The 12,021-nt window shown below is 41.7% G+C and overlaps 1 protein-coding gene across 2 annotated transcripts; it reads right to left on the bottom strand.

Moving 5' to 3' along the window:
- Nucleotides 1–18: 18 nt before the first annotated feature.
- LOC110982390 (uncharacterized) lies at nucleotides 19–10,760 on the bottom strand. Of its 2 annotated transcripts, XR_015423635.1 has the most exons (8): nucleotides 10,153–10,760; nucleotides 9,909–10,015; nucleotides 9,226–9,379; nucleotides 5,607–8,718; nucleotides 3,542–3,623; nucleotides 1,949–2,036; nucleotides 1,604–1,716; nucleotides 19–1,342 (listed from the first exon to the last, which is right to left on the bottom strand). XR_015423635.1 is itself a non-coding variant. In XM_087131102.1 (4 exons), the coding sequence occupies exons 2-4, from the start codon at nucleotides 3,582–3,584 to the stop codon at nucleotides 1,115–1,117; spliced, it is 384 nt and encodes a 127-aa protein (XP_086987228.1). In that variant the 5' UTR covers nucleotides 3,585–3,621; nucleotides 5,607–5,756; the 3' UTR covers nucleotides 19–1,114. The 2 variants fall into 2 exon arrangements, 1 of the variants encoding a protein (XP_086987228.1); XM_087131102.1 differs by lacking the exons at nucleotides 1,949–2,036; nucleotides 9,226–9,379; nucleotides 9,909–10,015; nucleotides 10,153–10,760 and having other exon boundaries at nucleotides 3,542–3,621; nucleotides 5,607–5,756.
- Between the last annotated feature and the right edge of the window lie 1,261 nt (nucleotides 10,761–12,021).

Genomic DNA, 12,021 nt, shown 5'->3' with positions numbered 1-12,021 from the left:
GACACTTTCGAAGATAGATCAAGGAAAAACTGCTGTTTTTATCCTTTCACATCATTCTACCAAGGTCAACCAGCGATTTATGCTATCCTTTTTATTTTGAATAGTTTCGTCACAAACGAGAATTCTAAGGATGGTAAATTTCGCTGTTTATTTTTAGTTTACTGTGAGAACTCCATTGCAGTAATGCCTTCCAAATCGTAAATTAATATTGGCCGCGATCTGAAAGACGTCATAAGACTTGATCAAACGCTAATCGTCAACCGTGTATGTTTTCCCTTCTCTAGTAGAATTCAAATCTCAAGGTCGTAATTATATCGAGCAAAAGCTGCAAATGACAACATTCAAAACCAAAATACAAATCACTACAGATTCTCAAAGAAAACAGACAAATATTTTGTTGCCACTATTGTTTGCAAAATGCAAATTTAAAGACACACATCATGTAGGTTAGTCTTGTTCCGCTTCCATTTTCTGGGTGTTTCGGTGAAAAATATGAATTGGACGGAACCAGCGGCTTCCCCACATGTCAATTATCATCCGTTGTAGCCTACGGAACCAATGTTGTAGGTGACCACAATCTAGCCTCGAACACTGCATTAAATTTAAAAGTCCCCTCAGAATTAAACTCGTTTGGCCCAAAGTACGAACCTGCAGTCACATCGTCTACAGTTTTGCTTATAAACCCAATCATGTGTGAGAATTCATGGGTCGTGCTAAATCTGCTCAATTGTCGCATGTGTTTGTTGCAAACAACCATTCGAAACAAAAGATGTTTCAAAGTGACGTACGTTACGTAATAAGATTCTAAAAAAAACACTAGTCAGTGGATCCAAAAGTCCCCCTTCTGGAGTTTATCTCAAAACAACACACTAAGCATCATTGTCCATCACCATGTTTTCTAGAGATTCTACTGGAATCCTAGCAGTCTATAACCTCCAATTTCAGTATGACTTCGGGTATACCGTCGGAAAGTAGGATTAATAAGATATTCAATAAACTAGCCTTTGTGGATCCCCTCCTTCGGTCCTACATTGAATATCTAAATCTGAGTATTTTATTTTGAACTTATTCAAACAACATTTAACACAGATCAATCTACGGTTGCTGATGACGTTTAGAACGCAGCTTTGAGGAAAAGTAACATGGCGAATGTCAGTGCGTAATTGCCGTGCCGAGTGGTGGCGCTGTTGCAAAACTCCTTGGTGCAGCAGCAGGTAGTCGAGTCTCCTAATACGGGCACGGAAATAGTCTTGCAGCTGTCTTTACCGCCGGTCTGGGAGTCTGTGCAAGACGTTGAAACGCCACAACCTCGAACAAAGACTACGCCACCGGTTTTTTGTTTCTGCGGAATAGAAAGTCAAAGTGAAACTTGGGTCAAGTATGCCTAGGTTATAAATGTTCAAGCTTGCTTCTCAGCAAACTCTGCATTTTACTCTAGACAAAAGTGAAAATGCAAATCCATATAATAGTCACGGGCAATTTTCATAGTTTTTTGCATCATTGCAGATGTGATTGTAATGCTAACCAATAGGAAGCTAAATACATTCTAAAACATTCATTCCATGAAATTAGTCCCCTCAGGGCTGTAGAACACTGTACTTACCACGCATACATCGGACACAGGACCACAGTCTGTTTCGTTGGCATTAGCTTTGTTGAATGGGTCATTGCATGTTCTGGGGTTACAGGTGTAGCATTTTATCGCTTGAGCAGCAACTGGAAAGACAGAGAGAACATTGCACATCAACAGAGTGGGGGACCTTGAGACGCATGGTGGCGGCAGATACAACGGTCCCTTTTTTTGTGATGTCTGCATGAGCTTCGCTCGTCACCCAGCACCCAGGGGTGTTGGGAAGGACCGATGGCTTTGCACTGTGATTGGCTACATTAATTGCGCACGACATGTGACTGCAAGATTATCGCTTCCTGTTAGCGAAGCGTTATTTACTTTTTTGGCTAGCCAATCGTCGTGCGCCGTCCGTCGTGCGTCGTCCGTCGTGCGTCGCCCGTCGTCCATCAAATGGGTTGCATAGGACCTGCAAAAGCCGGAGTTTAACAAATGACAATGTGATGATTCCATTCACTTCTAAAGATCTTTTCCGAATAAGGCAAGTACAAATCCCACCTGCAAAGTATATACTAGTCACATAATTATTTCCAATAATGCTGCCCATTGACAAGAAAATATCGCCTCTCTGAGAATTCAACCAAGTGTTTTGGGGGGAAAAACATTTTCAGCAAAAATGTGCCGGCCAACTTATCCACAGTGTTATTCTAATTTGCCTACTATAAAAATGTGCCGACCTGTTTTCATCAAATTCCAGGAAGAAATCTGCCAACCGATACAGATATTCCATCTTGTCCTCTCAATTTCACCTTGAAATCCGGGAATACTAGACGTGCTGTGGATAACAAACTGTTTATTAAATGTATTGTTAGGGGGCAATTACCACGTGGTTTAAGTTTCAGAAAATATGACATGTTGGTTTTCTTGGGTGTGTATGCCATGGTGGATAGACCAATGAGAACAGGTGGTCCAGCACATCAGCATTATTTATGGGGCTAACAAGTAAAATTACTGTTTAACCTGACTTCTGTGAGCCAACCTGCAACTAAAGTCATGTCTAATTTGGAGTATACAGCAGATTTCATCATAGGTATACCCGCCCTCAAAATAATGTTGAATCAGATCGTCTCTTATGAAAACTATTAAGGAATCAAACATTGTAAATAATCTAGTATTTACATTCCGTTCTTTGAGATATCGTGCAGGGACAGACAGAAATATTGCATAGGCTATTGACCTAAGGTCAGGCTGCTAACGAGTAAAGTTACGTCTAGAGTAACTAATATCGAGAAAAACAATCTATCCTAACAAAAGTCTATTTTGTTAATTTATTTATGTAACCGAAATGGTATTATTTCATATACACGTTACTTAGCCGATGTCAGGATATTATTTCTTCTTTCAATTGGAGTTTGGCGCAACTGCAAAAACAAATACATGTACATCTTCTAGTTCTATTGCTAAAATGAGAGTCGGGCATGGTGGATGGATCGAACAAAGACATGTACATGTGAAACGATCAAGGGTCAAAGTTAAAAATACCACTGCGCAATCGTGAAAAAAAACCACGGGCAACGCACGACGGGCGACGCACGACGGGTGACGCGCGACGGGCGACGGGTGACGCGCGACGGCCGACGGAAGACGGGCGACGGACGACGCACGACGGCAGATATGGAATTCCATAAAAACTGGACCTTCTTCCAAACTCCGTAATGTGATTCTGAATAATTAAGGTTATGAATACACTTATATTGTCACCGTAACTTCAGCGATTGTCCAATGGGAGCCTGCAAATCGTGGCGCGTCCACCTTTGCGACGAAGTCACTTACGAACCGGATATGGATCAAGTACATGTACAGGTAGTCGATATTATCTAACAGTGCTACGTATGTGCACATTGAGCATACCAATAATCCATGAAGTATAATCATACCCCAAATTAAAACAAAACTAAACAATAGTTTACTTACTTAGACAAACCAGAAGGGACGCAAGCATCAAAATACACTTCATGGCTGACACAGCAAAAATGACTCACATGCGGATAACTCTCTGACAGTGGCAAAACAAAAAGTAGGCAGTCATTTAACAAAGGATTGTCTGTCTTACACAACACAAGTATAGGCCCTAAATGGAAAACAAAGGGGAAGAACACACACACACACACAAGACGACACAACAGAACTCATGAGAGGAAAAAGCGAGACCAACAGGAGAAGATAAAACAAGACTAATTTAGTAACATTAATTTATAAGGTTTGAACAAATGTAATCCAAACTTATTGTAGACATCTTGTTTTTCACATGTTGTATAATTGTTTATTTACACTGGGTTACCGATTCGGTACAAAATGATCTGCCATGGGTCTCAGCAAAAAATAGATTGTGATTCGCGACGAAAAATCCTGGAGCCCTAATAGTGTACATTTCATAAAATTTCAAACCCGTTTCCCGAATACTGATGTGTGAATACTTTTTACCAAAGATCGTAAAGCGCCGAGTAGCGGCGCAAGATGGAGAACTTCACCGTAAATACGCGTTAAACGTCGTACGTGCATACACTCAAATGGCGCCCGTGGTGATAACATCTTCTTGGCCAAGTTCTCCATCTTGCCTTTTATAGTCGAAACAATTTAGATGACATCGGTTTGACTGTATAGTTGTACATTGTTAATCACTAACACGATAAACCCAATGGACTTTGCTCAAGATTTGCATTCGAGTCATGAGGTATATGAAGTTGAGCAGTATCGTGTGTAGCATGAGATCTACAAACAAGCCCCCCCCCCGTCATTGAAAGTGTGTGCTTTGTCAAGCTAGACGGTGGGTACGATACGGGTCACCTCGTAGACGCTAATGGAACGCACACACTGCTGCTGTGGATTGAGTGACGTTACGCCGCCCTCGAGAACAGAACGCTCCATTGGTGTGTTCTAAATCGTGTGTCTTAAACTAAAGTTGTGGTCTTTTATCATTACAAATGCTAGGCTCCATGCCGAACCTGAAGACGGGCGAAGCCATGGCTGCTGAACCCATTATAAACAGGGCTTTGGCTGAGGCAGAATCATGGTGGACGTATACGTAATATTGTCTGATTGACCGGCATTTGAGACAGACTTACAGACCAGGGAAGACTGAATCCACATCTATGAACTTAACCATCAACGAGCCGGGTTACTTCAGCCAATCTCACCGCCAGGAAGGGCAGATTCAACCCTCAAGAACTCGGCTGTGCCAAGGTCGTTTTTTTAGGCTTCGCATGCATGCATGTGTACAGTCACATGTAGAGAATCTAAGGATTGCGCGCGCACCAGTCAGCGTGCAGTGAGGCACCGCAGGCACGGTGAAAAAAGTGTACATTTTCGGCTGATCCGTCTCGGCAAAATGGGCACTGCGCAAGAACGCTGTATTCAATTTTTACAAAATTGGTGTCAAAAGGATCGCAAGGAGCAACTCTAAACACTCCTTTAAGTTGAGTTACTGAAAAATGTACTACAGGGATATCAGAAAAAAAATCAAATGGGGGGGGTGGACTCCGCCCCAGTTCTTTTAGGATTAACCCTGAAAGGTAAGCCCTAAAACGCCTCAAAGCCAAGTTGGAAAAATAATTATGTTCAGCCGACTAGTTTGGGGATTCAGCATTTGCTTACACTACTGATCATTTTTTCATACGTTTGGTGTCAAAATGACTGAAAGAAGTCCTACAAAAAGACCCAAAGGCGAAGCGCAATAACAAAGATTGGGCTTTGACGGTATCGGAGGAAATGTGTATGGGGGACACCTCCACTCTTGGATTCCGAGGATGAGAGTGATCCAGGTTGCTCTATGTTATATCACATCTTTATATCTCTCAGAGAAAGGAAACGGTTGGTTACCAACATGTTTATTAAATAATAATCAGCATTTCTAACACTAAAATGGACGGATTGGAAATACCGCATTCAAAACAAAGCAAAAAGCCCACTTCAGTTAGCTGAATGATGTAAGAGTTTCCAGCACAAAAATTGATTCACAATAATTGTCGGAAATTCTTACCTCAAAACTGCGCCCTGCGAACTCAGGGAAGACACGGCTGGAAATGTGGCTTTGTTTTACATAGAAACGCCTAACCAGTGCCCATGCGCAGCGTAAGGACGGGGTTCAAGGGCAAGCAGCAATGATTGGACTAACGCTGTCACGTGGTGAAATTTCCACGCTTCAATTATAAATAGGGATGAGGTGAAACTTGCAGTCCATGTCATTCACTCATCATCCTGTTATTGACTCAACGCAAACAGATTTAGATGCGTCATGTTGACTTCAGTACAAACCACATAAATTAATTGTCCTCTGTTGTTCGTGGATAGAACAATAATTGGTAATCAGATAGCCACATAATTAAGATACTGTGAGAGAGTGCCCGAATTATGAACTTCACAGAAGTGTAAACCATGCCATAGGCGTCCCATGCTCTCAAACTGTTCATAGCTACGTAGTTTGTAACATCGGAGACAGCCAGGGCATGATCACTTCATCACTATGCCAACACGGTAGAACGTCGCTGTAACACGATGGGGTTGACACAAAAAGTTCGGTGTGGCGTTCGTTCAGGATGGCGATTTTCAGTCAAGGATGCACGCACTCATTCAGAGCTCTAGCCGACATTCAGACGTATGGTGACCAACCGCACAGAATGGTTCGGTATTGCGGGCCAAAACTTATAGGCCTACGCAGAAAAGGTAATAATAAAAAAAAATCAAAGAAACAAACATAAAAATTCCAGCATTTTCTTATTCTCCTTTCACGTTTCACCTTTCGGAAGTCCTCACTGCATTGCGAAATGATGTCAACTTTTCCTTGAATCTCCGATGGTTCCTGTTTGATTGATTAAATCAGGATGACTAATTTTCAGTCAACAGTGACTGACCTTGGTCTAATTTGACTAGTATTTGACGGATAAAATGTTAGTCATTGGCCTGTCTGAATAATTGTAGTCATTAGCCTGTCTTATTCACATTGGTCATTTTAGACACAGAGCCGTACTAACATTTATAAGTCCACATGACTATTTTTTTATAGTGAAATGTAATTACAGACTACTGATGCACATTTACACGTGTGGCCATTCATATTGCAGGAAAATGGGCTTTGTAACAACAGACAGGTCTTTCATGTGAGTATCGCTCATTTCCATGAGCAGCAGCGAGTGTGTCTGTCTTGTTTGCTGCAGCAAACTCTGGACTTGGGGGTCGGTTATTTATTTCAACTTATTAATTACTTCTTTCCATTTCAAAGGTGAACGAACCCCGATCGCTTAATCTCCGAGTCATAGTTTCCTGGGGAAAATGTTTCATCCGTGAAGGTGTTACACTTTGGACTTAGAGGTGTGGCGAGGCAAATAAATGTACCTGCAAATTTACAACCTACACCTTCGTTAATTTTTAACCAAGCTGTTGGCGCGTTTTACTCTAATCATGACCCTTGATGACATTGCGTTGGTTTCAAAGTAAGTCGAGAGGCGTAACTAGGGCTAGTGTGTGTGTGGGGGGGGGCACCCGGGGATGCACATATTTTTTTCAAGGGGGTACCAAAAGACAATGAGCAGCAGCAGTGGTTGTTCATGGATTTCTAAGGGGGCACGGGGGGCATGGGCACTTGCTGCGGGGCACGTTCCCCCCCGGTTACGCCACTGAGTAGGTCTCGTTAAAATTCTATTCCATTAAAAGCTGTAATGTCGGACTGAACACAAACATTTATGTAAAGCTTGTTTGATCACTGCATGCAAAACTCTCTCCAATAGGCCTTCAGCTGAGACTAAGGAACAGGCTGTAAAAATGAATTCCCTTCCAGCAACGCAGGGACTACTTTTTGAATGCATAAATGTGAGGTTCTGAACGACCCAAACGTTATGTCAAAAAGTCATCAAAAAATCCTGCAGTTTTTTTGTAATTCCATCTCAAAGTTTGTCATAGTCTTGTATGCTACAATGCAAAATACACATATATGTATGCATTTCTAAAGCTTTTTTTGGGCACTTCCAAAAAATTAGAGAACTGCGATTATGTCAAACCTTCGATATTGTAAATTTTAATTTGTATTATGAATATATGTGACAAATTAAGAACCACATTAAGAAAGCACATGATTTTTGTCAGTTCACACCACAGAAAGGCTTTACTATGTTTTTCTTGAACCATTTTTGATCTGGTAGACACCACCATTGTTATTCTTTAACAATCTGGCTTATTAGAATAAAAAAATAAAATGCAAAAGGAGAGATAATTGGTTTTGTTCTGTACAGATACCAGGAGGCTGTGATGTCCAAAATGGAGATGAAAATGTAATAACTTGCTGACAGCAGGGGAAATACAATGTACATGTAGGGAACTTCACTCAATGTACTCCTAATGTAATTTTGTTTCCGACCGAGGCCCCCTTTGTTAGAGCCAATCATTTTGTGCTAAAAATGGCACCCAATTCCAAATCAAGTGACTTATTCATACTTTGGTGTTATTATCTAGAACGGGCCATACGATTATGACACAAGGCATTTAGAAAAATGTCCCCAAAAGGTTAATTTCACCGGTTACGTTGATTATCAAAAGAGCACATTTAATTCAGATGTAATGCTATTTTTATAAATCAAATTCATAATGCAAAGGTAAAGGAAGCAACTCTAATGAACAGGACAGCTATGAAATCAAGATGCTTCGTGCTTCCTTCAAAAGACAACGCTGAAGAGGGCTACAAATTGGAACCCCGGAGCATTTTTTCATTATTATCAATCAAAAATTATTAACTACAGAGTGTCATCCTGTCATGTAACAATGTATGAAGACGTGGGAGCATCTGTACCAGTTTCCAAGTCAGACATGTCGGTTAATGAATCATGCTCTGAAATGTCCAAAGATTCGGCCAAAGTTCTTGATGACGATGTGGAGGAGTTGACAATCTTACACTTGTTTCTCCAGAAAGGCTTGTGGGAGCAGAGCTGAGGATAATCTCTTTTGAGCCAGCACTTCAACCTAGCCATCAATCACTATCTCTGTTGAACATCTCGTAGGCCTCTTGGTGCTCCATCTGAAGTTCACTCCTTTAATACAATCTGACAGTAAGCAACGCTCTTTATACTGGACACTTCATCCAAACAGATCTTCCCATCACAACCCTTTGAATCCATTTTGAGAAAAATGGAAGAGAAAAATGGAAAGGAGTGATTTGGCCTTACTGTGGAATTATGCTTGTTCAATTCAATGAGTCAGCATGGTGATATGCGGGCACTTGCTTGCAACTCTGCAGAAAGCCCTGCACGAAAGATAACTACGAGTACAAGAAGTTTTGCATGTATGTACTTCAACTTGCCAATATTAAAAGTGTCTGACATGCAAATGAGGACACTACAGCACAGTGGGAGCTGGAACAAGTGCTGGTTTCCAATCATCACAAATTGTGGTTTTAATCAGAGTTTTGAATGAAATATAAAAATGATTTCCTTCACCGTTGTCAGCATTATTCACCAGGATTATGAACACCACCCTAATTTTGAAAGGAGCCTCAAATAATGTTAAGGGCACTGAAAGGCCACAATTGTTTCATTCTCCCCCAAATAAAGAAGATATTTTTAACCTGAGTCAAACTAGGAAAACACATCAATCAATTATTGTCTACAGCGTACCCTTCAGGATCCTTGCTTCTCCTTGTCAGGAACTGACTGTATGATTTGTAACCAGAGGTGCGATATCAAACCTCTAGAATAACACAGTCTTTATCCCAAATGCGTACCAAGACATTCTCGTCTCTTTTGCTCTCTGCTGCTTGACAAAGAATTCCTGAAAAAGAAATTTAAAAGAAAAAACAATTTAAACCATCTTGCTTGTGCTCTTAATCTTCTAACCCTTTTTAAATGCAATTTGTTGCTAGACATTTTTGGAATGATAGTTTGTGCTGTCTGTGTTATTAGTCCAAATAAAGGCTGCTACTTAATGTGGAACCTTAATCAGGGCTCTTCGTGTACTCTGTCAATGCTTAGGCCCAGGATGAATGTATAAAAACAGCTTTCAAATATTCAAAAGTTTCACCCGCTGACATCCGCTAAATTTTATGAGCTGAAATTCCACCAGCACGTTCATTACTAGTGCGATCAGCTATTCGCAGGTTGTCATTTCAAGGGAATATGCAGGTGTCGGTGGGTGAAACTTTAAAAAGTGTACATGTACATGTATCCGTATCAAGGACCCAAGAGAAGGGTCTTGTTTATAGGTCTACTGCTTAATGCTGCCAGCTCTGGTCAGATTGAACCACACTGTAGCATGAGGATTTTTATTATTACATCTGTAGATTTATAGCAACTTTGCAAACCTGTGGTAGTAATGTGCATGCTCCTGCCTCATTTGTATATTTCATGGGAAAGGGCCACTCGTTGACTCCATGTTACTAGAAATAGCTTCAGTGGTGGGCATGATGGGCTAAAATTAAAATAACAACATAGACCTTACCTACATTGTAAATTATTATTCATTTAATTTTGAAAGCTACTTAGTACTTGAACTTCAACCAACATGCCCTTGCCTGATCATTGTAATGTAATAGTTAGGCAGCTTACCTCCATTAGAAATTTCTGCGCTGCAACAATGCGCGTAGGCTAGGACTAGTCGTCCTGATCAAGGGCTGATCCTGAGGTAAGGGTCGAGAATCCTGTGCGAGGGTTAAAGTCACCTAGCCTAGTGTGACTGTGCCTAAGTCCGAACGGTGCATGTGCTGTTGAGGGGCTCGGTAGGTTGAGGGGCTGATTGGTGGTGCGGTATAGTTCCTGATAGGAGCTTGCGGTCGATGCAAGGGTGGATTGCTATCTCGTGACGTGAGTTGCGTGTAGCACAGCCCTGACAATAAGCCCCGTAGACTTGCTGTCCCTGATTCGGCACTGGATGCCCGCACTTAATTGTGGCGTTCACTGCTCTGGGCGAAGTCCAGTCACGTATAATCACGCAGTTTCCCCGTCAATAGCGCCCTCTACTGGTGTATTGGTTGAGTGTGTTGATGAATAAACCAGCCGCTTCGGCCCGCTTGTTAATTGTTGTATATAAGTCAGGAGTCCAGGCGAAGTTTGTTTCAAGTCAGGTCTGTCCAGGTTTCGTCATTAAGTTTCGACCAATCAGATTAGCCATCATCTCGACGAAGACTAACTTTCTTCGGGGACGGTATACTTCGGTCCCAACGGACACGTCTCTAGTCGCTCAGGGACTCTCCGGCGTGCCGTCCGACGCACCGCGCCTCAAGGAGGAGGGCGCCCTCGCCTTCGTCGTGGGGGCATAGCGTCACAATACATGTACATGTACATGTATGTACATGTACGTGCTTCGCCACAGCTGGCATAGTCTGTGCAGCGTGCAAGTAATCCCTCGCACTTGGTTTGTTCGGTGATTTCGCGATCACATGAAGTGACCTTTCTCCACCAGGCATTCATAAGGGCTTTTACTTTTTCAAACTTGTCTGATTTTACACGCACTGAACTCTTGAAATTCGTCGATGTCGACGTTGAGGCTCATGCCGTCCGCATCGTCGGATGTCGGCATGTTTACTGCTTCGTGTCATTACCATATACCAACCCACGACCTTCGTTCTGGGCTCAGATTGGACAATTTACATCACGTGGTAACATTACATCGTTCGCGAACGATTTTTAAACGTGGCGAATTTCGCACTTATGGGTACAGTCCACTAATTCAATCCCCATTGAAAACAGTGTAAAATCAGCACTGTTCAAGGCCTAATCACATGCACACCAACATCCCTGAGATTTCTGAAACACAGATGAAATTCTTGTCTGGTCACTTATCTTTCAATTTCTTTTCAATTTTTTTTGTGGGTTAAACAATTATATTTTTAATTATTCCAACAAAACAAAATCACCTCCCGAAAAGTGATTTTTCCGAAGTCTGATTGCAGCCGTTTTTCAAGTGGCAACCCTCAACTTTCTCTTGTACCGAGTACCATTTTTCAACCGTAGTTTTTAGCCATTCTGCTCTCATATGAAAGCTCAAAGACCCAGGGAGTTGATCCTGGCAAGGATTTACACAATCTCACCATTTTTGGGGCCAAACAATCTCCTTTTTCAAAAGATACTGTGGGGGGCACTTTTAATGCTAATGAGCTGGCCAGAAATTCTCACTTGAATTAGTGGTCTGCACCCATCCCTGACGGCAAAATGTTCGCTCTTTCCACCCAAATTATTAAAACAAAACAACTGCAGGACAACTTGTGGAGAGCGTTTGCGTTTGTCATCTCTGGTAATTTATGTACTCGATTCTGTTCAGAAAATCTATTTACGCAGTTGTTGGAACGAAACGAAAGAATGCAGGGGTTCAGCTGAAGGCTTAGTATGCCCCCAGCGTCTCAAAGTCTCTCATTCCTATGAGTTGAGATGCTACATCCACTTTCAAATTTTAATCGGTGGCTGTTCAAAAACAAAAGT

The sequence above is a fragment of the Acanthaster planci genome, linkage group LG21, assembly GCF_054643075.1.
Source record: "Acanthaster planci isolate LZ-2023a linkage group LG21, COTS_SCS, whole genome shotgun sequence".
NCBI classification, from domain to species: Eukaryota; Metazoa; Echinodermata; class Asteroidea; order Valvatida; family Acanthasteridae; genus Acanthaster; species Acanthaster planci.
This window is presented reverse-complemented; position numbering and strand designations above follow the sequence as displayed.

What these genes read in the sequence shown, in the direction of transcription:
- LOC110982390 (XM_087131102.1), bottom strand. Translation starts at nt 3,584, where the DNA reads ATGAAGTGTATTTTGATGCTTGCGTCCCTTCTGGTTTGTCTAA. An exon ending in GTCCCTTCTGGTTTGTCTAA is followed by an intron (nt 1,717 to 3,541) that starts GTAAGTAAACTA and finishes CTGTCTTTCCAG; the next exon opens with TTGCTGCTCAAGCGATAAAA. An exon ending in CTGTGTCCGATGTATGCGTG is followed by an intron (nt 1,343 to 1,603) that starts GTAAGTACAGTG and finishes TCTATTCCGCAG; the next exon opens with AAACAAAAAACCGGTGGCGT.